General features: G+C 37.1%; 1 protein-coding gene across 1 annotated transcript in view; it reads left to right on the top strand.

Annotated features, from left to right (window-relative positions):
• Positions 1-24,191, top strand: part of LOC101693462 (phospholipid-transporting ATPase ABCA3-like) — a 181,217-nt gene that overhangs the window by 81,101 nt on the left and 75,925 nt on the right. The window contains exons 16-18 of the mRNA XM_045072708.1: positions 698-848; positions 12,083-12,181; positions 23,453-23,624. Coding sequence (XP_044928643.1) covers positions 698-848; positions 12,083-12,181; positions 23,453-23,624 — 422 coding nt within the window. The remainder of the gene's footprint in view (positions 1-697; positions 849-12,082; positions 12,182-23,452; positions 23,625-24,191) is intronic.

The following is a 24,191-nucleotide window of genomic DNA, read 5'->3' as shown; positions in this document are numbered from 1 at the left end:
GCTCTAAAGCTAGAACTCAACCACAAAAGGAAGTTTGGAAAGAACCCAAATACATGGTTTTCTCTAACTCCAGAAACAATTTCTCTGTATAGGGGAAAAACTAAGTTAACAGTTCCCTGATGTCTTTAAAGTCACTAGTCAAAAATCCTGTTCTCAGGTTTCTTTCAACACTTAGTATATCCCTTTTGATTTATTTTTTTCTAACACAGTATATATTTTAACTTACTCCTCTTTATTATTGTCTGCCTCCTTTGACTAGAAAGTAGCTCTTAAGAAGGCAGAATTTTAATATGCTTTGTTTGCTGCTCTATCCCTTGAGCCCAGTTAATGCCTGATATACACTGAACAACCAATAATAATAAGTAAATATTTATCAGTTTCAAGAGTAATAGGTAGCCAGATTATAGGGGACTTTCTTCATACATCTGTCTTCATACATACATACATACTTTTTCATACATACTAAGTTTCATACATACTAAGTTATTATTATACAATAAGAAAATTATAGAGGGAGTTGATGTTTATACAGTATCTTGGTTCTTGGAGTAGCACTTGAAAGTTTTAGGTGTGAGCCTTCCTTGGGTCTTCTTTGTGGATCTAGGTAACTTGAACCATGAAGAACCAGGTTTGGAATTACAAGGAGATTTAAAAGTATGAAAATGCTTCATGTGGTCTTTTAAATGATTTCTCTCAGGTGCTGGATATCGCATAGTCATGGAGAAGGAATCACATTGTGATGTTGAAAAGATCTCAGAAATAATTCACTCTCATATTCCAGAAGCTACTGTGGAAAACTTTACTGGAGCTGAACTATCAGTTATCTTACCCAAAGAATATACACAGAGGTAAAGAGTCAAAGTTTTGTATGGATGATTTGGGTGACCAGAAAACATTTTTAATTTTCTATGTTTAGCAAACTTAGTGAGTAATATTTTGCCAATAAGCCAGGTGTCCAATTACAGCTGTCTGTTGCTGACTAGATTTGAAAATTTTGTAGCTTAAGACTTCTCTCATTGAACAAAAGGATTTCCTCATAAGTTTAAGTTCACACAAAGCTTATTTGATTTTTTAAGTGTTTATTTAAATTCCAGTTAGTTAACATACAGTGTAGTATTAGTTTCAGGTATATAATATACTGATTCAACACTTACACCCAGTGCTCATCACAGCAACTGTACTCCCTAAATTCCATCACCTATTTAACCTATCACTCTACAATATCCCCTCTGGTAGCCACCAAAACAGTTTGCTTTCTATAGTTAAGAGTCCGTTTCTTGATTTGCCTTCTTTTCTCTTTTTTTTTCCTTTGCTCATTATTCATTTGTTTCTTTGTCTTTTAAATTCCACATATGCAAGGAATACCAAACATTAACTCCAAGGGATACATGCTCCCCTCCATGTTTATAGCAGCACTATCAACAATAGCCAAATTATGGATATATCCCAATATCCACTGACATGAATGGATAAAGATGTGGTGAGAGGAGTTAAGATGGCAGGGGAGTATTGGGACCCTAAGTTTGTCCCATCTTTCAAATACAACTCGATAGTTACATAATTCTGGACACCTGAGAAACCAATTAGAGATTTGAGAAAACAAATGTTGCAAATCTACAAGTAGAAAAGCAAACATCCTTTGGAAGGTAGAAGTTGCAGAGACTTGAATCCAGTGTGATGTAGCTGAGAATATGGTGCAGGGCAAAAAGCCTGCCTAATGAGGCTACTTCAAAGTTTTACAAGCAGCAGAGTGCAGAATTGGAGCTTTTAGAAGTTTGCTATGGTAAGGGATGTGCCTGGCTTAAAGGAGCTCAGGTGGTGAAGCAGGGTGGAATCCCAGGTGTGACAATGTGGTCTGAGGTTCCCTGGGGTTACAAGAGGAACAGATGGTGCCTGGGTGCCACAGAGTTACCACGCATAAGAGCATGGAAGCCAGCTGAGAACAGTGAGTCTAGGTGCCAGCTTTCTGCTCTGTGTTGCCGTAAACTGCGAACTGCTGTGCATTTCTGTGACTGCTTTCCTGTGGTGGGTCCGGCAAAAGGCAGAAGCATGGCAAGACCCTCCCCAGGATGAAGAGAATGAAGAATGTAGGTCCACACGGGGGAGTCCTTAAAGTTTAGAGTTTTGAAACTTGCATGCCTGAGATAAAAACCCTCAGTCACAGGCCAGGTGAACAGAGAGTTCTGATGGAAACCGGGGAGACAAGAGTGATTGCATTTCCATGAAGGCTCACTGAAGAGTTAGGGGTGGAGGGTGTGAATTTTCAGCTCCATATTCACCATTTTTCTTTCTTTCTTCTTTTGGGATCTAGTTTATTGTAACAAACAGACCAAAACACATTCAGTATCCAGTTTTTTTTTTTCTTCTTTCTCTTTATTCTTTTCTAGACAGAATGACAAGATGGAAAAATTTGCCCTAAAAGTAAGAACAGGGGATCCCTGGGTGGCTCAGTTGGTTAAGTTGATGCCTTCGGCTCAGGTCGTTATCCCAGGCTCCTGGGATCCTTGCATTGGGCTCCTTGCTCAGCAGGGAGCCTGCGCCTCTCTCTGCCTCTGCCTACTGCTTTACCTGCTTGTATTCTCCCCACCCCTCTCTCTCTGACAAATAAATAATCTTTAAAAAATAAATAATAAAAGTAAGAACAGGAAGTAGTACAGCCAGGGATATAATCAATATAGATATAAATAAGATGTCTGAACTAGAATTTAATGTGATTATGAAGATACTAACTGAGTTGAAAAAAGCATAGAAGACACTGGGGAATCACTTACTATAGAGATAAAAAAACTAATATCTAGTCAGGCCAAAATTAAAAATGCTATTACCAAACGCAGTTCCAAGTGGAGACCATAAAAACAAGATGAACAAATTAGAAGAGTGAATCAGTGATCTATAAGACAAAATTATGGGAAATAAGGAAGCTGAAAAGAAGAGGGAAAGAAAACTATTAGATCATGAAGGTAGATTTAAAGAACTTGGCAATTCCATGAAGTGAATATGAATATTATAGATGAAGAGTAGGAAAAGGGGCTGAAGGTTTATTTACCCACATTATAGCTGAGAATGTTCCTAATCTGGGGAAGGAAACAGGCATTCAACTCCAAGAGGCACAAAGAACTCCCCTTAAAATCAACAAAAATACATCAACACTTCGACATACTATATTGAAAGTTGCAAATTACCAAGATAAAAAGAAAATCCTGAAAGCAGTTTGGACAAGAGCTCCTTAATGTATAATGGTAGACACATAAGGCTGGCAGCAGACCTGTCCACAGAGTCCTGGCAGGCCAGAAAGGACTGGTATGATATTGTCAATGTACTAAATGGGGGGAAATATGCACCCAAGAATACTTTAGCTAGCAAGACTGTCATTCAGAATAGAAGGAGTGAGAAAGGAATGTTGAAAAAAAAAAAAAAAACCAAAGCTGGAGGCATCACAATTCTAGACTTTCTAATACAAGCTGTATTACAGAACACCAATCATCGAGACAGTATGGTACTGACACAAAACAGACACATAGTTCAATGAAACAGAGAACTCAGACCCTCAACTCTCTGGTCAACTAATCTTTGACAAAAAGTAAAGAAAACCCAATGGAAAAAAGACAGTCTCTTCAACAAATGGTGTTGGAAAAATTGGACAGCCACATGCAGAAGAATTAAACTGGACCACTTTCTTACACCAGAAACAAATAAAAATTTGTTTTTTATTCAAAATGGAAATCAAAATCCTAGAGGAGAACACAGGCAGCTACTTCAGTAACTTCTTGTATGACACATCTGTGAAGGAAAGGGAAACAAAAGCAAAAATGAACTATTGGGACCTCATCAAGATAAAAACCTTCTACACAGCAAAGGAAACAGTCAACAAAACTAAAAGGCAACCTATGGAATGGGAGAAGATATTCACAAGTGAAATATTACATAAAGGGCTTGTGTCCAAGCTCTATAAATAACAAACTCAGCATCCAAAAAACCAAATAATCCAGTCAAGAAATGGGCAGAAGACATGAACAAACATTTCTCCATAGAAGACATCCAGATTGTTAACAGACACATGAAAAAAAAATGCTCATGAAAAAACCCTATGCCCCAGCTATTATACATTCGGTATTTATCCAAAGGATAGAAACCTAGTGATTCAAAGGGGTACCTGCTCCCCAATGTTTATAGCAGCAATGTCCACAATAGTCAAAATATGAAAAGAGGCCAGGTGTCCATTGACTGATGAATGGATAAAGAAGAGGTGAAGAGGTGTGTGTGTGTGTGTGTGTGTGTGTTTGTGCATAATGGAATACTGCTTAGCCATAAAAAGGATGAAATCCAATGAGGTGGATGGAACTAGAGGTTATTATGCTAAGCAAAATAAGTCAGAGAAAGAAAAATACCATATCATTTCACTCACTTGTGAATTTTAAGATACCAAATAGATGAACATGGTGGGGGAAACAAAAGAGGGGCAAACCAAGAAACACACTCCTTACTACAGAGAGCAAACAGAGGGTTACTGGAGGAGAGGTGGGCAGGAGAATGGGTTAAATCAGTGATGGGTATTAAGGAGTGCACTTGTGATGAATGCTGAGTGTTGTTATGTAAGTGATAAATCACTAAATCCTGCACATTAAATTAATATAACTAATTGGAATATAAATAAAAATGTGAAGAGTGAACAAAATTTATTGATTAATGAAAAAAAGATTGTATTTCTATAGTGTTGGTTATTTCTCCTCTCTCATTTGTGATTCTATTTGTTTGAGTCCCTTCTTTTTTCTTTTTGTTAAGTCTGGCGAGAGGTTTATTGATTTTATTAATTTTTTCATAAAACAAGGAATGGTTTCATTGAACTGTTATTTTTAGCTTCTCTATCATTTATTTCTTCTCTAAGCTTTATTATTTCCCTTCTATGCTGTCTGTAGGCTTGGTTTGTTTTTTTCTTTCTCTAACTCCTATAGGTGTAAATTTAGGTTGTTTATTTGAGATTGTTCTTGTTTCTTGATGTAAACTAGTATTGCTGTATACTTCCCACCTAGGACTGCTTTTGATGCACCCCAAAGGTTTTGGACCATCATGTTTTCATTTTCATGTACTTTTTATTTCTTATTTTATTTCATGGTTGACCCATCATTGTTTAGTAGCATGTTGTTTAAACTCCATGTATTTGTGCCCTGTCCAGATTATTTTTTTCTTTTCTTTGACTTCTAGTTTCTTAGTGTTGTGGGGGAAAATATGCATGGTATGATTTTATCTTTTTGTATTTGTTGAGGCCTGTTTGTGACCTAATATGTGACCTATTCTGGAGAATGTTTCTTGTGCACTTGAATGTGTATTCTGTTTTAGGATAGAATGTTCTGAATATATCTGTTAAGTCTGTCTGGGTCATTCAAAGCCCTTGTTTCCTTGTTTATTTTCTGTTTAGATAATATGTCAATTGATGTAATTGGGGTGTTAAAGTCCCCTACTGTTAATGTATTATTTTTAATTAGTTCCTTTATATTTATTATTAATAGTTTATATATTTCTGTGCTCCCATGTTGGATACATAAATATTTAAAATTATTATGTCTTCTTTGGGGATTGTCCCCTTTATGATTATATAGTGTGCTTCTTTGTCTCTTGTTATGGTCTTTGTTTTAAAGTCAAGTTATCTAAGTATTATTTTTAAAAAATTTTTATTAACATATAATGTATAATTAGCCCCAGGGGTACAGGTCTGTGAATCGCCAGGTTTACACACTTCACAGCACTCACCATAATACATACCTTCCTTGGTGTCCATAACCCAACCACCTTCTCCCTATCCACCTACACCCGCAAACCTCAGTTTGTTTTGTGAGATTAAGAGTCTCTGATGGTTTGTCTCCCTCCCAATCCCATCCTGTTTCAATTATTCTTTTCTTACCCCCCCAAAACCTCCACATTGCCTCTCAACTTCCTCACATCAGGGAGCTCATATGAAAGTTGTTGTTCTCTAATTGACTTATTTCACTAAGCATAACCCCCTCTAGTTCCATCCACATTGTCGCAAATGGCAAGATTTCATTTCTTTTGATGGCTGCATAGTATTCCATTGTGTGTGTGTGTGTGTGTGTGTGTGTGTGTGTATAGCACATCTTCTTTATCCATTCTTCTGTTGATGGACATCTAAGTTCTTTCCATAGTTTGGCTATTGTGGACATTGCTGCTATAAACATTTGGCTGCACGTGCCCCTTCAGATCACTACATTTGTATCTTTAGGGTAAATACCCAGTAGTGCAATTCCTGGGTCATAGGGTAGCTCTATTTTCAACTATTTGAGGAACCTCCATGCTGTTTTCCGGAGTGGTTGCACCAGCTTGCATTCCCACCAACAGTGTAGCAGGGTTCCCCTTTCTCTCCGTCCTCGCCAGCATCTGTCATTTCCTGACTTGTTCATTTTAGCCATTCTGACTGATGTGAGGTGGTATCTCATTGTGGTTTTGATTTGTATTTCCCTGATGCCGAGTGATATGGAGCACTTTTTCATGTGTCTGTTGGCCATTTGGATGTCTTTTTTGCAGAAATGTCTGTTCATGTCCTCTGCCTGTTTCTTGATTGGATTATTTGTTCTTTGGGTGTTGAGTTTGATAAGTTCTTTATAGATTTTGGATACTAGCCCTTTATCTGATATGTCATTTGCAAATATCTTCTCCCATTCTGTCAGTTGTCTTTTGGTTTTGTTGATTGTTTCTTTGGCTGTGCAAAAGCTTTTTTGATCTTGATGAAGTCCCAATAGTTGATTTTTGCCCTGCTTCCCTTGCCTTGGGTGATGTTTCTAGGAAGGAGATGCTGCAGCTGAGGTTGAAGAGGTTGCTGTCTGTGTTCTCCTCAAGGATTTGGATGGATCCCTTTCTTACAATGAGGTCTTTCATCCATTTAGAGTCTATTTTTGTGTGTGGTATAAGGAAATTGTCTAGTTTCATTTTTCTGCATGTGGCTGTCCAGTTTTCCCAACACCATTTGTTGAAGAGGCTGTCTTTTTTCCATTGGGCATTCTTTCCTGCTTTGTCAAAGGTTAGCGGACTTAAGTTAATGGTCCATTTCTGGACTGTCTAGTCTATTCTGTTCCATTGATCTATGTGTCTGTTTTGGTGCCAATACCATACTGTCTTGATGATGACAGCTTTTTAATAGAGCTTGAAGTCTGGAATTATGATACCACCAACTTTGGCTTTCCTTTTCAACATTCCTCTGGCTATGGGGGGGTCTTTTCTGATTCCATATAAATTTTAGAATTATTTGTTCTATTTCTTTGAAAAAAATTGATGGTATTTTGATAGGGATTGCATTAAATGTATAGATTGCTTTAGGTAACAGAGATATTTTCACAATACTTGTTCTTCCAATCCATGAGCATGGAACATTTTTCCTTCACTTTGTGTCTTCCTCAATTTCTTTCATGAGGACTTTATAGTTTTCTGAATACAGATTCTTTGCCTCTTTAGTTAGGTTTATTCCTAGGTATCTTACAGTTTTGGATGCAGTTGTAAATGGGATTGACTCCTTAATTTCTCTTTCTTCTGTCTTACTGTTGGTATAGAAATGCAACTGATTTCTGTGCATTGATTTTATATCCTGACACTTTACTGAATTCCTGTATGAGTTCTAGCATTTTTGGATGGAGTCTTTTGGGCTTTCTACATAAAGTATCATATCAGCAGCAAAGAGTGAGAGTTTGACTTCTTCTTTGCCAATTCAGATGCCTTTTATTTCTTTTTGCTGTCTGATTGCTGAGGCTAGGACTTTGAGTACTATGTTGAATAGCAGTGGTAACAGTAGACAGCCCTGTCATGTTCCTGACCTTAGGGGAAAAGCTCTCAGTTTTTCCCCATTGAGAATGATATTCGCCGTGGGTTTTTCATAGATGGCTTTGATGATATTGAGGAATCTACCCTCTGTGCCTACACTGTGAAGAGTTTTGATCAGGAAGTGATGCTGTGCTTTGTCAAATGCTTTTTCAGCATCTACTGAGAGTAACATATGGTTCTTGTTCTTTCTTTTATTAATGTATCACGTTGATTGATTTGCAGATGTTGAACCAACCTTGCAGCCTCAGAATAAATCACACTTGCTTGTTGTGAATAATACTTTTAATGACTTGTTGGATCCTATTAGCTAGTATTTTGGTGAGAATTTTTGAATCCAATTCCTTCATCAGGAATATTGGTCTGTAATTCTCCTTTTTGATGGAGTCTTTGTCTGGCTTTGGGATGCAGGTAATGCTGACCTCATAAAATGAGTTTGGAGTTTTTCCTTCCATTTCTATTTTTTGGAAGAGTTCCAGGAGAGTGTATTAATTCTTCTTTAAATGTTTGGTAGAATACCCCTGGGAAGCCATCTGGCCCTGGGCTCTTGTTTGTTGGAAGATTTTTGATGACTGCTTCAATCTCCTGACTGGTTATGGGTCTTTTCAGGTTTTATGTTTCTTCCTGGTTCAGTTCTGGTACTTTATATGTCTCTAGGAATGCATCCATTTCTTCCCAGATTGTCAAATTTGCTGGTGTATAGTTGCTCAAAATTGTTCTTATAATTGTTTATATTTCTTTGGTGTTTGTTGTGATCTCTTTTCTTTCATTCATAATTTTATTTATTTGGGTCCTTCTCTTTTCTTTTTGATAAGTCTGTCCAGGGGTTTATCAGTCTTATTAATTCTTTCAAAGAATCAGATCCTCCTTTCATTGATTGTTCTACTGTTTTTTTGGTTTCTATTTCATTGCTTTCTGCTCTGATCTTTATTATTTCTCTTCTCCTGCTGAATTTGGGCTTTCTTTGTGTTCTTCCTCCAGCTCCTTTAGGTGTAGGGTTAGGTTGTGTACTTTAGACCTTTCTTATTTCTTGAGAAAGGCTGTATCTCTCTATATTTTCCACTCAGGACAACCTTTGCTGTGTCCCACATATTTTGAACAGTTGTGTTTTCATTTTCATTTGCTTCCAGGAATTTTTTCAATTCTTCTTTAATTTCCTGGTTGGCCCATTCATTCTTTTTTTTTTTAATATTTTATTTATTTGACAGAGAGAAATCACAACTAGGCAGAGAGGCAGGCAGAGAGAGAAGGAAGCAAGCTCCCCGCTAAGTGGAGAGCCCAATGCGGGGCTCGATCCCAGGACCCTGGGATCATGACCTGAGCTGAAAGCAGAGGCTTTAACCCACTGAACCACCCAGGCGGCCTGGCCCATTCATTCTTTAGTAGGATGCTCTTTAGCCTCCATGTATTTTAGTTCTTTCCAACTTTCCTCTTGTGATTGAGTTCTAGTTTCAGAGCATTGTGGTCTCAAAATATGCAGGGAATGATCCCAAACTTTTGATACCAGTTGAGACCTGATCTGTGACCCAGGATGTGATCTATTCTGGAGAATGGTCCACATGCACTAGAGAAGACTGTGTATTCTGTTGCTTTGGGTTAGAATGCTCTGAATATATCTGTGATGTCCATCTGGTCCAGTGTGTCTTTTAAGGCCTTTATTCCTTGTTGATCTTTTGCTTGGATGATCTTCCCATTTCAGTGATAGGGGTTTTAAAGTCCCCTACTATTATTGTATTATTATCAATGTGTTTCTTTGATTTTGTTATTAATTGGTTTATATAGCTGGCTGCTCCCATGTTCAGGACATAGATATTTAAAATGGTTAGATCTTCTTGTTGGACAGACCCTTTGAGTATGATATAGTGTCCTTCCCCATCTCTTATTATAGTTTTTGGCTTAAGGTCCAATTTATCTGATATAAGGGTTGCCACCTCAGCTTTCCTTTGATGTCCATTAGCATGGCCAATTGTTTTCCACCCCCTCACTTTAAATCTGGAGGTGTCTTTGGGTCTAAAATGAGTTTCTTATAGACTGCATAGTGATGGGTTTTATTTTTTTATCCATTCTGATACCTTGTGTCTTTTGATTGAGACATTTAGCCCATTTACACTCAGGGTAACTATTTAAAGATATGAATTTAGTGCCATTGAATTGCCTCTAAGGTGACTTACTGTATATTGTCCCTGTTCCTTTCTGATCTACTACTTTTAGGCTCTCTCTTTGCTTAGAGGACCCCTTTCAATATTTCCTGTAGGGCTGGTTTGATGTTTGCAAATTCTTTTAATTTTTGTTTGTCCTGGAAGCTTTTTATCTCTCCTTCTGTTTTCAGTGATAGCCTAGCTGGGATCCATCTAGGATACAAAAATATCCTTGTATCCAGCTAGGATACAAGAATAGCCTTGTATCTATCTTGTCTTTTTCTGGCCTGCTAGGTCTCTGTAGATAGGTCCGCTTCCAATCTAATATTTCTACAGTTGTATGTTATAGACCTCTTGTCCTGAGCTGTTTTCAGGATTTTTCTCTTTGTCACTGAGACCTGTAAGTTTTACTATTAGATGACAAGGTGTGGACCTATTTTTATTGATTTTGAGGGGCGTTCTCTGTGCCTCCTGGATGTTGATATTTGTTCCTTTTGCTAAATTACGGAAATTCTCTGCTGTAATTTGCTCCAATATTCCTTCTGCCCCTCTCTTCTTCTTCTTCTGGGATCCCAATTATTCTAATACTGTTTCATCTTATGGTATCATTTATCTCTTGAATTCTCCCTTCATAGTCCAGAAGTTGTTTGTCTCTCTTTTGCTCAGTCTCTTTATTCTCCATCATTTGGTCTTCTATATCACTGATTCTCTCTTCTGCCTCATTTTTGAGTAAGAGAAGTAGGAGACTCCATTTTTTATTGCACCTCATTAATAGCTTTTTTTAAAATTTCAATTTGGTTAGACTTTAGTTCTTTTATTTCTTTATTTCTCCTGAAAGGGATTCTCTAATATCTTCCATACTTTTTTCAAGCCCAGCTAGAACCTTGATAATCATCATTCTGAACTCTAGTTCTGACATATTACTAATGTCTGTATTGATTAGGTCCCTAGCCATTGGTACTGCCTCTTGTTCTTTTTTTGTGGTGAGGTTTTCTGCCTCATCATTTTATCCAGATAGGAACAGATGAATGAGGGAACAAGATACTAAAAAGGTAGCAATGACTCCATAAAAATATATACTAACCAAATCAGAAGAGACCCAAAACCAGGGGGAGAAGAAAGTAGGAAAAAAAGAAAAAATATATATATGTATATGTGTATCTATATCTATCTATCTATCTATAGATATATATTAGATTGGTGAATAGAACAAGTGGCTGACTCTTGATTTCGGCTCAGGTAATGATTACAGGGTCCTGGGGTGAGCCCTGTGTACTCCCAGCTTAGCAGGTAATCCCTGCTTCTCTCCCTCTCCTTCTGCCTCCTACCCCCCTGCTCATTTCCCTTTCTCTCTCTCAAATAAATAAATAAATCTTTTTTTTAAAAAAAAAAGGTTAAACATAGACTTACCACATGATTCACCAATTCCACTGCTAGGTATATACCAACAAAAATTGAAAGTAAGAACTTGAACAGGTGTTTGCACACCATTGCTCATAACAGCATTATTCATAAAATCCAAATGATAAAAAATACTCAAATGTCCCACAAATAAATGGATAAACCACATGTTGTATTATCCATACAATGATTATTATTCAGCCTAAAAAGAAATGAATTCTTATACATTCTACAAGAGATTTGAATTAGAAAGAATTATGCTAAGTGAAATAAGTCAGACACAAAAGGATTCCTTTTTATAGGATGCACTTACAGTAGGAAAACTCAAATTAAAAAAAGAAAAAAAAACTAAAAAAAACCCCTCAAAGTAAAAGTGAAGCTTAAGGAAGGAATAGAAAATTACTGTTTAATGGGTACAGAATTTTAGTTTAGGATCTTAGGATAGATAGTTTTGGAAATGAATGGTGGTGATGGTTGTGAATATGCTTAATGCTGCTTGAATTGATGAAATAATATATGTAATGTTTCTTATATTTTTCACAATAAAAACTTTTAAGAGAATAATAGGGAGGAATACATTTGGAAATAAAATTAAATATTAACTGAAAGTGTTCATATATTTTAAAAATTCAATTTAATAGAATATAAAATGAACAACAGCAGAAAAGAAAATGTATCTAAACTAGTGCTAGTTCCTTCTTCTCTTCTTCCTCTCCTTTCAGGTTTGAAGCTCTGATTAATGACCTGGAAAAAAACCAAAAAGAGCTGGGCATTGCCAACTTTGGTGCTTCAATCACTACCATGGAAGAAGTCTTCAATAAGTGAGTAATAATGACCTTTAAAAAAAACAGTAACAAATTTCCACCCTTAAAATGTCAGTTGGAGAGCAAACTCCACCCTCTTCATATTGGAATGAAATCATCACAGTTATAGATAGATAGATAGATAGATAGATAGATAGATGGATGATAGATAGGTAAATGGCTTCGCCCAGCTTTCTTGTCTCTCCAGCAGGAAATTCTGCCCACAACTCTTCAGGAAGCCCTCAGAGATGTGCAAAGAGTCACCCTTCCTGTGTCAGATCCCTGCCTTCACCCTGTCCTTGACTGAGCTGTCCGCCTGCCAAGTGGTACAGTACTCCTGTGTTTTATCTCAGGGACTGCTCTGTTTCAAAACACCACACTTCAGAAACCCCCTCCACAAGGACTGTACTGATCCTCACAGGGAGGGCCTCCCTCCAGTACTGGCTTGTCCCAGAAAACAGTCTGGTAAATTTTAACACATAGCCAGGTTTTGCTACCCTCAACTGGTGTCTTGTTCCTTTACTGTTGAATCCCGCAGCTCAGTGGTGCCCACAGGAGACGTTGCCCATGCAGAGGCCATATCAACTCTACCAAATATACTCTAACCAGGGGAATCACTTCTCCTTGTGCAACTCAGAGGATCCTCAGACCAGGCTGGGGCTCCACCCTGCTTTCCCTTAGGAGGACCACCAGGCACAACCCTGGCTATGGTGCTGACCTCCCAAGCTTCAGACTCCATACTGTGCTGTTTTTAAAAACTGGTGGTATTGAAGCCCTCTCCTTTTTCCCATTCACTGGTTTTTGGGAACACTTTTCTTGTGCAGTCTCCTGTGTGTTTTCAGTCTTTTCTTTTCTTTTTTTTCCTTTACTCTTTATCTCTCTCATTCTCTCCTGCTACTACCTCCCTTATCAGGGCTCCCTCCCCTGTGCAGCGCCCATGGTTCTTTTCTCCCCTGAATCAATTTTTCACAGTTCCTATCTTCCACCAGTTGTTTTTACTGTTTACAGAGTGAAGCTTTGTTTTCTGAGACTTCCAATTGATTTCTTGGGTGTCCAGAATAATTTAATATTTATCTAGCTGTGTTCAAGGGAGGAGACAAGCTTTGGGTCCCCCTCTCCTCCACCATCTTAATCCTGGGCCCTCCTCATTTTTAATAGGATTACTTTGTTTCCTTGGTGTTGATTTGTTTAAGTTCTTTATATATTTTGGGTATTAAACCCTTATCAGACAAAACAAATTTGCAATTATCTTCTCCCATTCAGTAGGTTGCCTTTTTGTTTTATTGTTTCCTTTGCTGTACAGAGGTTTTTGTTTTGGTTTGTCCCAATAGTTTATTTTTACTTTGTTTCCCTTGCCAGAGGAGACATATCTAGACAAATGTTCCTAAGAGTGATGTCACAGAGATTACTGCCTATATTTTCTTTTAGCAGTTTTACAGTTTCAGATCTTACATTTAGGCCTTTAATGCATTTTGAGTTTATTTTTGTTTATGGTGTGAGAAAATGGTCCAGTTTCATTCTTTTACATGTAGCTGTCTAGTTTTCCCAGCACCATTATTCAAGAGACTGTCTTTTCCCCATTGTATATTCTTGCTTCCTTTGTCATAGATGAATTGACCATATGAGAGTGGGTTTATTTCTAAGCTTTCTATTCAGTTCTGTTCTATTCCATTGACCTACATGTCTGCTTTTGTGCCAGTACTGTACTGTCTTGATTACTACAGCTTTTAGTATATCATGAAATCTAGGATTGTGATACCTCCAGCTTTGTTCTTCTTTCTCAAGATTGCTTTTGCTATCTGGAGTCTCTTGTGGTTCCATACAAATTTTAGGATTATTTGTCCTAGTTTTGTGGAAAATGTTATTGGTATTTTGGTAGGGATTTCATTGAAACTTTAGGTTGCTTTGGTTAGTATTGACATTTTAATAATATTAATTCTTTCAGTCTATGAGCATGGAATACCTTTCCACTTGTTTGCATCCTCAATTTTTTTCTTTTTTAATTTTTTTTATTATGTTCAATTAGCCAATATATAGTACATCTTTGGTTTTTAATGTAGTTTTAATTTATACCTTTCAGAGTACAGGTCTTTCACCTCCTTGGTTAAGTTTATTTCTAAGTATTTTATTACTTTGGGTGGGATCATAAATGGGATTATTTTCTTAATTTCTCTTTCTGCTACCTCATTATTAGTGTAAGGGATATATAGATCTGTGATATACAAATTTCTGTATATTAATTTTGTATCCTCTGACTTTACTGAATTCATTTATCAGTTCTAATAGTTTTTTGGTGGAGTCTTTAGGGTTTGCTATATATAGTGTTAGGTTATCTGCACATAATGGAAGTTCAAGACTTCCTTACCAATTTGGATGCCTTTTATTTTTTTTTTTTTGTTCTCTGACTGATGCAGCTAGAACTGCCAGTCCTATGTTGTATAAAAGTAGTGAGAATGAACTTCCTTGTCTTGTTCTTGATCTTAAAGGAAAAGCTGTCCATTTTTCACTGTTGATTATGTTAGCTCTGAGTTTTTAATAAATGGCCTTCTTGATGTTGAGCTATGTTCCCTCTAAACCCACTTTGTTGAGAGGTGTTTTTTTTTTTTTTTGGAGTTTTTTCACCCTTTTTATTTATTTATTTATTTTCAGTGTAACAGTATTCATTATTTTTTCACCACACCCAGTGCTCCATGCAATCCGTGCCCTCTATAATACCCACCACCTGGTACCCCAACCTCCCACCCACCCATCAGTTCAGACCCCTCAGATTGTTTTTCAGAGTCCATAGTCTCTCATGATTCACCTCCCCTTCCAACTTCCCACAACTCCCTTCTCCTAACTCCCCATGTCTTCCATGCTATTTGTTATACTCCACAAATAAGTGAAACCATATGATAATTGACTCTCTCTGCTTGACTTATTTCACTCAGCATAATATCTTTCAGTCCCGTCCATATTGCTACAAAAGTTGGGTATTCATACTTTCTCCACATCCTCTCCAACACATGTTATTTCCTGTCTTGCTAATTTTGGCCATTCTAACTGGTGTAAGGTGATATCTCAGTGTGGTTTTAATTTAAATTTCCCTGATAGCTAATGGTGAATATTTTTTCATGTGTTTGTTGGCCATTTTTATGTCTTCTTTGGAAAAGTGTCTGTTCATGTCTTCTTCCCATTTTCTGACAGGATTGTTTTTTGGGTGTTGAGTTTGAGAAGTTCTTTATAAATATTGGATACCAGTCTTTTATCTGTAATGTCATTTGCAAATATCTTCTCCCATTCTGTGGGTTGCCTCTTACTTTTGGTGATTGTTTCCTTTGCTGTGCAAAGGTGATTGTTTCCTTTGCTGTGCTCTGTATCTTTGTGAAGTCCAAATAATTCATTTTTGCTTTTCTTTTCCTTGCCTTTGGAGATGGGTCTTGAAAGAAGTTGCTGTGGCTTGTGTTAAAGTGGTTACTGTCTATGTTTTCCTCTAGGATGTTGTTGGATTCCTGTCTCACATTAAGGTCTTTCATTCATTTAGAGTTTGTGTATGATGTAAGAGAATGCTACAACTTCATTCTTTTGAATGTAGCTGTCCAATTTCCCCAGCACCATTTATTGAAGAGACTGTCTTTTTTTCTATTGGATATTCTTTCCTGATTTGTCAAAAGTTAGTTGACCATAGAGTTGAGGGTCCTTTCCTGGCTCTCTATTCTGTTCCGTTGATCTATGTGTCTGTTTTTGTGCTAATACCATGCTATTTTGATTATCACAGCTTTGTAATAAGCTTGAAGTCAGGGATTGTGATGCTCCAGTTTTGGTTTTCTTTTCAACATTCCCTTGGTAATTTGGAGTCTTTTCTGGTTCCCTACAAATTTTAGGATTGTTTGTTCCAGCTCTGTGAAAAATGTCAATGGTATTTTGATAGGGATGGCATTGAAATTGTAGGTAGCATAGACTTTTTTACAATGTTTATTCTTCCAATTCATGAGAATGGAATATTTTTCCATCTTTTTGTATCTTCTTCAATTTCTTTCATAAATGTTCTATAGTTTCTAGAGTATAGATCCTTTACCTTTTTGGTTTGGTTTATTCCTAGGTATCTTATAGGTTTGGGTGCTATTATAATTGGAGTTGATTCCTTAATGTCCCTTTCCATAGTTATATTGTTAGTGTATAGAAAAGCAACTGATTTATTTGCATTGATTTTTCTATACTGCTACTTTGCTAAATTGCTGTATGAGTTCTAGTATTTTGGGGATGGAGCCTTTTGGGTTTTCCACATAAAGTATTGTGTCATCTCTGTAGAGAGTCTTCTTTGCCAGTTTGAATGCATTTTATTTCTTTTTGTTGTCTGATTACTGAGACCAGGACTTCTAATACTATGTTGAGCAATAGTGGTGAGAGTAGGCATCCATGTTGTGCCCCTGATCTTAAGATGATATTCGCTGTGGGTTCTTCATAGATAGTTTTTATATTGAGGAATGTTCCCTCTATCCCTATACTCTGAAGATTTTTGATCAGAAAAGGATGCTCTGTTTTGTCAAATGCTTTTTCTGCATTAATTGAGAGGATCATATGGTTCTTTTCTTTTATTACTGTGTTCTATCACATTGATTGATTTACAAAAGTTGAACCACACTTGTATCCCAGGAATTATACCCTGGGATTCCATACCTGGTCCTGATGAATAATCCTTTTAATGTACTGTTATATCCTATTGGCTAACATCTTGTTGAGTATTTTGGCATCCATGTTCATCAGGGATATTGGTCTATGATTGTCCTTTTTGATGGGATCTTTGCCTGGTTTTTGGATCAAGGTAATCCTGTTCTCATAGAAAGAGTTTGGAGGTTTTCCTTCTGTTTCTATTCTTTGAAATAGCTTCAGAAGAATAGGTATGATTTCTTCTTTAAATGAATTCTCCTGGGAAGCCATCTGGCCTTGGACTTTTGTTTTTTGGGAGGTTTTTGATTATTGCTTCAATTTTGTTACAGGTTATTGGTCTGTTCAGATTGTCTGTTTCTTCCAGTTCCAGTCTCAGTAGTTTATAAGTTTCTAGGAAGGCATCCACTTCTTCCAGGTTGCTTAATTTATTGGCATATAGTTGCTGTTAATAATTTATAATGATTGTTTCTATTTCTTTGATGTTAGTCTTGATCTCTCCCTTTTCATTCATGATTTTATTAATTTGGCTCCTTTCTCCTTTCTTTTGGATAAGTCCAGCCAGAGACTTGTTGATTTTATTAATTCTTTCAGAGAACCAGCTTCTAGTTTTGTAGATCTGCTCTACTGTTTTTCTGGCTTCTATTTCACTGATCTCTAATCTTTATTATTTCTCTTCTCCTGCTTGGTTTAGGTTTTATTTCCTGCTGTTTCTCCATCACCTTTAGGTGTAAGGTTAGCTTGCGCATTGGGATTTTTCTACTATTTTGAAAGAGGCTTGGATGGTTATATATTTTCTTTGCAGTATCCCATAGGTTTTGGACTGATGCGTTTTCATTCTTCTTGATTTCCATGAACTGTTTAAGTTCTTTAATTTTCTTGTTGACCCAATCATTCTTTAGCAGGATGGTCTTTAACTTCCAAGTGTTTCAGTTCCTTCCAAATTTTTTCTTGTGATTGTGTTCCAGTTTCAAAACATTGTTGTCTGATGACATGCAGGAAATAATCTTAATCTTTTTTGGTATCGGTTGAGACCCAGTTTTTGGTCTGTTCTGGAGAAAGTTACTTGTGCACGTGAGAAGAATGAGTATTCTGTTTTTTTAGAGTGGAATGTTCTGTATATAGCTATGAAGCCCATCTGGTCCAATGTGCCATTCAAAGCTCTTGTTTCTTTGTTGTTCTTCTGCTTAGTTGATCTGTCCATTACTGAGAGTGGAGTGTTGAGGTCTCCTGCTATTAATGTGTCATTATCAATATGATTCTTAATTTTGGTTAGCAGTTGGCTTATGTAGTTGCTGCCATGTTGGGGGCATAGATATTTACAATTGTTAGATTTTCTTGTTGGATAGATCCTTTAAATATGATATAGTGTTCCTCTACATCTCTTACTACAGTCTTTGGTTTAAAATCTAATTTGTCTGAGATGAGAATTGCTACCCCAACTTTCTTTTGTGGTCTGTTAGCATGATAAATGGTTCTCCATCCCCTTGCTTTCAATCTGGAGGTGTCTTCAGGTTCAAAATGAGTCTCTTGTAGACAGCAAAAGGATGGGTCCTATCTTTTTATCAATCTGCAATCCTGTGCCATTTCATGGGAGAATTTAGGCTGTTTACATTGAGGGTAACTCTTGAAAGATATGAATTTAGTGCCATCATATTTATTGCCTGTGAATTCCCTGTTCTATAGATTATCTCTGTAAATTTCTGGACCATGTTACTCCTGGCATCTTTCCCCTTTATAGAATTCCCCTAAAAAATTTTTGCAGGCCTGGGGCACCTGGGTGGCTCAGTGGGTTAAAACCTCTGCCTTCGGCTCACGTCATGATCCCAGGGTCCTGGGATCGAGCCCTGCATTGGGCTCTCTGCTCAGTAGGGAGCCTGCTTCCTCCTCTCTCTCTGCCTGCCTCTCTGCCTACTTGTGATCTCTGTCAAATAAATAAATAAAATCCTAAAAAAAAAAAAAAAATTCTTGCAGGCCTGACTTGGCGGGCGCATGTTCTTTCAATTTCTGCTGGTCCTAGAAACTCTGTCTCTCCATCCATTCTGAATGACAGCCTTGCTGGATAAAGTATCCTTGACTGCATGTTTGTCTCATTTAATACCCTGAATATGTCTTGCCAGCCCTTTCTGGCTTGCCAGGTCTCTATGGATAGGCCTGACATATTCTGATGTTCCTCCCTACATATTTAAGAAATATCTTCCCCATAGATGCTCTCAGGATGGCTTCTTTGATTCTAAGATTTACAAGTTTTACTATTTCATGCCAGGATGTTAGTCTGTTCTTACTAATCATGTCTGCCTCTAGGACATGAACGCTTGTTTCCTTCCCCAGACTAGAGAAGTTCTCAGCTGTGATTTGTTCAAATATTCCTTCTAGTACTCTCTTTGTCTCCACCCCCTCAAGGATCCTAGTAATTGTGATGTTGGATCATGGCAATGATCATGGCATCATTGATCTCTCTCAGTCTGATCTCATGGGCTTCTAGCTGTTTATCCCATCCCTATCATATTCAGCTTCCTTCCTTTCTATCGGTTTATCTTCTAGATCACTGATTCATTCTACTGCCTCATTTATCCTGGCTGTTAAGGTATCCAGTTTAGATACTGATGAGTATCTAAAGTACTATCTAAAGTACTGATGAGTACCTACATGAGTTGACCAATCTCATTCATAGCATTTTTAATTTTAGCCTGATTAGATCTCATTTCTGTCCTCAGAGATTCTATATTGTCACTGATGGTTTTTTCAAGCCTAGCTATTGACTTCATAATTGCTACCCTGAAGTCTGTCTGTAACATCTTGCTTATCTCCATATCCATTAGGTCTGTGGCAGAGGCCATTGTCTCTGGTTCTTTTCTTTGTTGGGAGTTCCTCCTCCTAGTCATTCTGTTGAGGGATGGTTGAGGGAATGTACTGAGTCCAAAATATCAACCATAGCCCAAGCAAGTTGAACCCTAGGAAAACCCAAACTGGTCCACCACTGAAAAGATAAAGCCAAAATGAAACACAAGAATAATATTTATAAAATTATTTTTAATTAGAAAAAAAATAAAAATTTTTAAAAATGATAAGGAAAGTAAAACTTGTATGTATATAAAGGTAATATTGAATAGAGAAAAAAGGACTACATTGAAGCATATATCTATTTTAAAAGTATGAAAAAGTACAAGTTTAAAAAAGCTATTATGAAATATATTTTAAACACATAGTTGAAATGAGAAAAAGGTAAAAAGAAAAAACAGAGAAGAAACATAAGGGAAAAAAGAAAAAGAGAGCTGTATCTGAAAAATAAACAAGCCCTGAGACAATGACTGTAACTCAATATACTATTTTCCCCTGATGTTGGGATTTCACAGTTTTATGGGGACCCTAGGGTTATTGTCCTCTTATTCTTCCAGTGTGTCTTCTAGGGGAGGGGACTGCCACACTGTTTCTGCTTGGGCAGAGTTGCCCTGCCCTCTGTTAGGGGGCTGGTCTCTATAGAACCGGTTTTTTTAGATTTTGTTCTCTGGTGGCTTTTCTTGCCTCCTCTGAGGGTCAAAGCAAAAACCGCTGCACCCAGACCCCTGTCCCAGAGCAGAGAAATTGCCGTCTATTTTCTTCACTAAACCCTCCAGAACACAGTCTCTGTTTCTGTATGCACCTCCAAAAACCACAGCCACCCTGGTGCATACCTACAACAACTCTCTAGGGGCTCAACCCAGGGATTGGTGTGTGTCCCTGCGCTTGGTACTTTTAAAACCACAAGTGGCCCCAGGCTCATGGGGGCTTGCATGTGTGCACCCACATGTCTTGGATTCTGTCTAGGGCACTGCTCTACTTTCCCTGCCACTACTGCTCTGCAAATTTTTGCCTCCTCCAGGCACAGGACACTTTTGCCCTCTGGAGTTATATCACTTTTCAGGTGCCAGCTTATGGAGGCTCCCTCCCCCTTCTGTTTTTCTTCCACTATCTATCCTACAGATTTATGACTCAGCCTTTCCTACTCGAGACAGGTGGTGTTTTTCTGTTTGTAGAGATCCAGATATATAGTCTTACATTTCAGGCTGATTTCTTGGGTATACAGAATGGTTTAGTAGATATCCAGCTAAATTCAAGGGACCAGTTGAACAAGACTCCCTACTCCTCTGCTATCTTGCCTCTTCTCTCATTTGTTTATTTTTTTTAAGATTTTATTTATTTATTTGAGAGAGAGAGATCACGAGTAGGCAGAGAGGCAGGCAGAGAGAGGAGGGGAAGCAGGCCCCCTGCTGAGCAGAGAGCCCGATATGGGACCCAGTCTCAGGACCTTGAGATCATGATCTGAGCCGAAGTTAGAGGCTTAATCCACTGAGCCACCCAGGTGCCTCTCATCTGTTTATTTTTTAATCTGACTTTGTGTGTGTGTGCGCGCGCGCGCTCGCATGCATATTGAGTTATGTAAGTTCTTTATGTATTTTCCATATAAAGACTTAATAGATTTGTCATTTACAATTATCTTTTCCCATTCACTAGGTTGCCTTTTTGTTGTGTTGATGGCTTCCTTTGCTGTGCAGAAGCTTTTTATTTTTGTTTAGTACCAACAATTTATTTTTGGTTTTGTTTTCCTGGCCTCAGGAGATATATCCACAATTATGTTCTAAGACCAATGTCCAAGTGATGACTGCCTGTTTTATTTTATGGCTTCAGGTCTCAAATTTAGGTCTTTAATCCATTTTGAGTTTATTTTTGTGTATGGTGTAAGAAACTGGTCCAGTTGCATTCTTTGTATGTAGCTATCTAGTTTTCCTGACACCATTTATTGAAAAGACAGAATATATTGTATATTCCTGTCTCCTTTGTTGAAGTTTAATTAACCAGATAAGTGTATGTTTATTTCTGGGCCCTCTGGAGGACATTAGGCTAAGTGAAGAAAGCCAGACAGAAAGATGAAAACTGCATGATCTCACTTCTGTGTGGAGTCTTAAAAAAGTTGAACAAAGAATAGAATGGTGGTTCCTAGGTGCAAGGAGGAGGGAAAGTGAGAAAAGTTCGTTAAAGGGTACAAACTTTCAGTTATGAGTACGTTTTGGAGACCTACTGGTCATCACAAGTACTGCATGGTGACTATACTTAATAATACTTTGTAAATTTGAAATTTGATGAAAGAGTAAATCTCAAGTATTCCTACCACAAAAAAAGTTACTATGTGCAACAATGGATATGTTAATTTGCTTGATTATGGTAATCATTTTATAATATATACATATAACAAAGTATTGTGTTCTATACCTTAAGCATATAATTTTTATTTCTCAATCATACTTCAAAAAGCTGGGGTAAAATCTGGAAAGTAAGAAGATAAAAAAGAAAACAAATGGATTAAGCATAATCCATTTGCCACTTTTAAGAGAGTGTATATTTGTCCCTTTTTATAAAGGTATGTGGAAAATATCAGTACTATCTCTAGGTCATAGGAATATTTTGCCTTACACTTATTTTAATCTCTAATGTTTTCCCAATGGAAATTTATTACCAATAAATAAAATATAAAAAGAAAACTTAAGAAAGATGAAAGAAAAAATATTTAATGATTATATTTTAAAAGTACAATAGTCCTCAGACTTTTAGTATCAGTCAAAAAATATGCTAAAGAATATCTTAAAGCAGGTTTTAAAATATGTATTTAATGCACAGTTTTTTAAGGTATAGAAGTCTTATCGATCTGCTCATGGCTTTTGGTAGTTATAGTTGAGAATTTATTAATGTTCTTTTTCATACAAATGCTAACAGGGAGGTATTAAAAAGATTTTGATAATTCTGTAGTTTAGATGATATACTTGGGGCACCTGGGTGGCTCAGTAGGTTAAGCATCTGCCTTCAGCTCAGGTCATGATCCCAGGGTCCTAGGATTGAGTCACACATTGGGCTCCTTGCCTGCTTCTCCTGCCCCTTCTCCTGTTTGTGTGCGCTCTCTCTCTCTCTCTCTCACACACACACACACACAGACACACAAAGACACCCACAAATAAATAAAAATCTTTCTTAAAAAGAAAAAGAAAAAAATACACCTTTCAAATCATATATTTTCTACTAAGGGTTTTACCACTTTGACCAAGGTAATTAATCTTTCCTGTCTCTCAATATACTGTGATATATTGTTTCGTTCATTTTTTTTCTTAGAATTTTTCTCCTTAGATTATGATTATTCCTTTATAGCTCTTCACCTCTTTCAAGTATCCATACACAAAGAGCCAGTTTTAGACATAGGCAGTAGTAGGAAATGTAGGGACTTAAAAAAAAAAACCACCACTGACCCTGCTATTATATAAATGTCTCCATCATTTCACAAAACAAAGAACATGTAACCCCCAAAGGAAAGTTATTATCTTTGACTAGAGGTAAGTTTTAAATTAAATAAGTTCAGCTTATGAAATATACAATATTGTAATTGCTTTTCTCATGTTGTCTCAGAATGATATAAACTTTGCTGTGGAATTTCAGCAGCCCTCTGGTTTATTGGTTTATCATACTGCCTCTATACAATACACCTTACAATCAATGAGAAAGATCAAGGAGTCTTCCAAATTTGGAACCTTGTTTGACTTTCCCTAAATAAAACAGATTGAGACTATAGTCAAAATGAAATGTTTTGTGCTTTTTGTTGTCTATGTGTGTTTGTAGGGTCAATAACCTGGCAGGTTCCCATATGGATATTCAGGATACCCATGCTACTTCCTTAAAGGGCCAAAAAAAAGGACAAGACATGAAGTGGAATATGAATATATCCAGATATCACGAGAGAGCTGTTTTTTCTAGATTGAATGAAATTGCTGCTATTAAATTTAATACTGGGGTGAGCAAATTCACTAAGAATGTAAACCTAGTATGTTTGGCTTGGGTATAATATATGTAATTTTTTAAATATTTGAACTTAAAAGGTATTTGGAACATCAAGCCAGATAGAAACCCCCAATAATTTCCTGATGCAGGAGAAATGGGTTCTGGATAAAGATCACAGATGCTACTTTCACCATTAATTCTCAGAATCACTTTGAAAAGTTCTCTTTTATTTCCCTTTAAAGATTTTTATTTATTTATTTGACAGACAGAGATCAAAAAGGGGCAGAGAAGCAAGACGGAGAGAGAGAAGGGGAAGCAGGCTCCCTGCCTAGGAGGGAGCCGGGTGTGGGGCTCAATCACAGGACTCTGAGATCATGACCCGAGCCAAAGGCAGACATTTAACCCACTGAGCCACCCAGGCGCCCCTCATTTTATTTTCTTATAAATTTCCCCTTTGTTCAGTTCTAAGACAAGACCCAAAATTATGACTGTTACAATCAGAAGATATTGGTTGAGTGGATTAAGGGCATTTTTTTCATGATGAACCATAGTTTGTATATCAAATCTTAACAAAGTATAG

This window comes from Mustela putorius, unplaced genomic scaffold (genome assembly GCF_011764305.1).
Source record: "Mustela putorius furo isolate JIRA1106 unplaced genomic scaffold, ASM1176430v1.1 tig00004041_pilon_pilon_pilon, whole genome shotgun sequence".
In the NCBI taxonomy this organism is placed as follows: Eukaryota; Metazoa; Chordata; class Mammalia; order Carnivora; family Mustelidae; genus Mustela; species Mustela putorius.
Note: the sequence above shows the minus strand (reverse complement) of the source record. Positions and strands in the feature narration are given on the sequence as shown.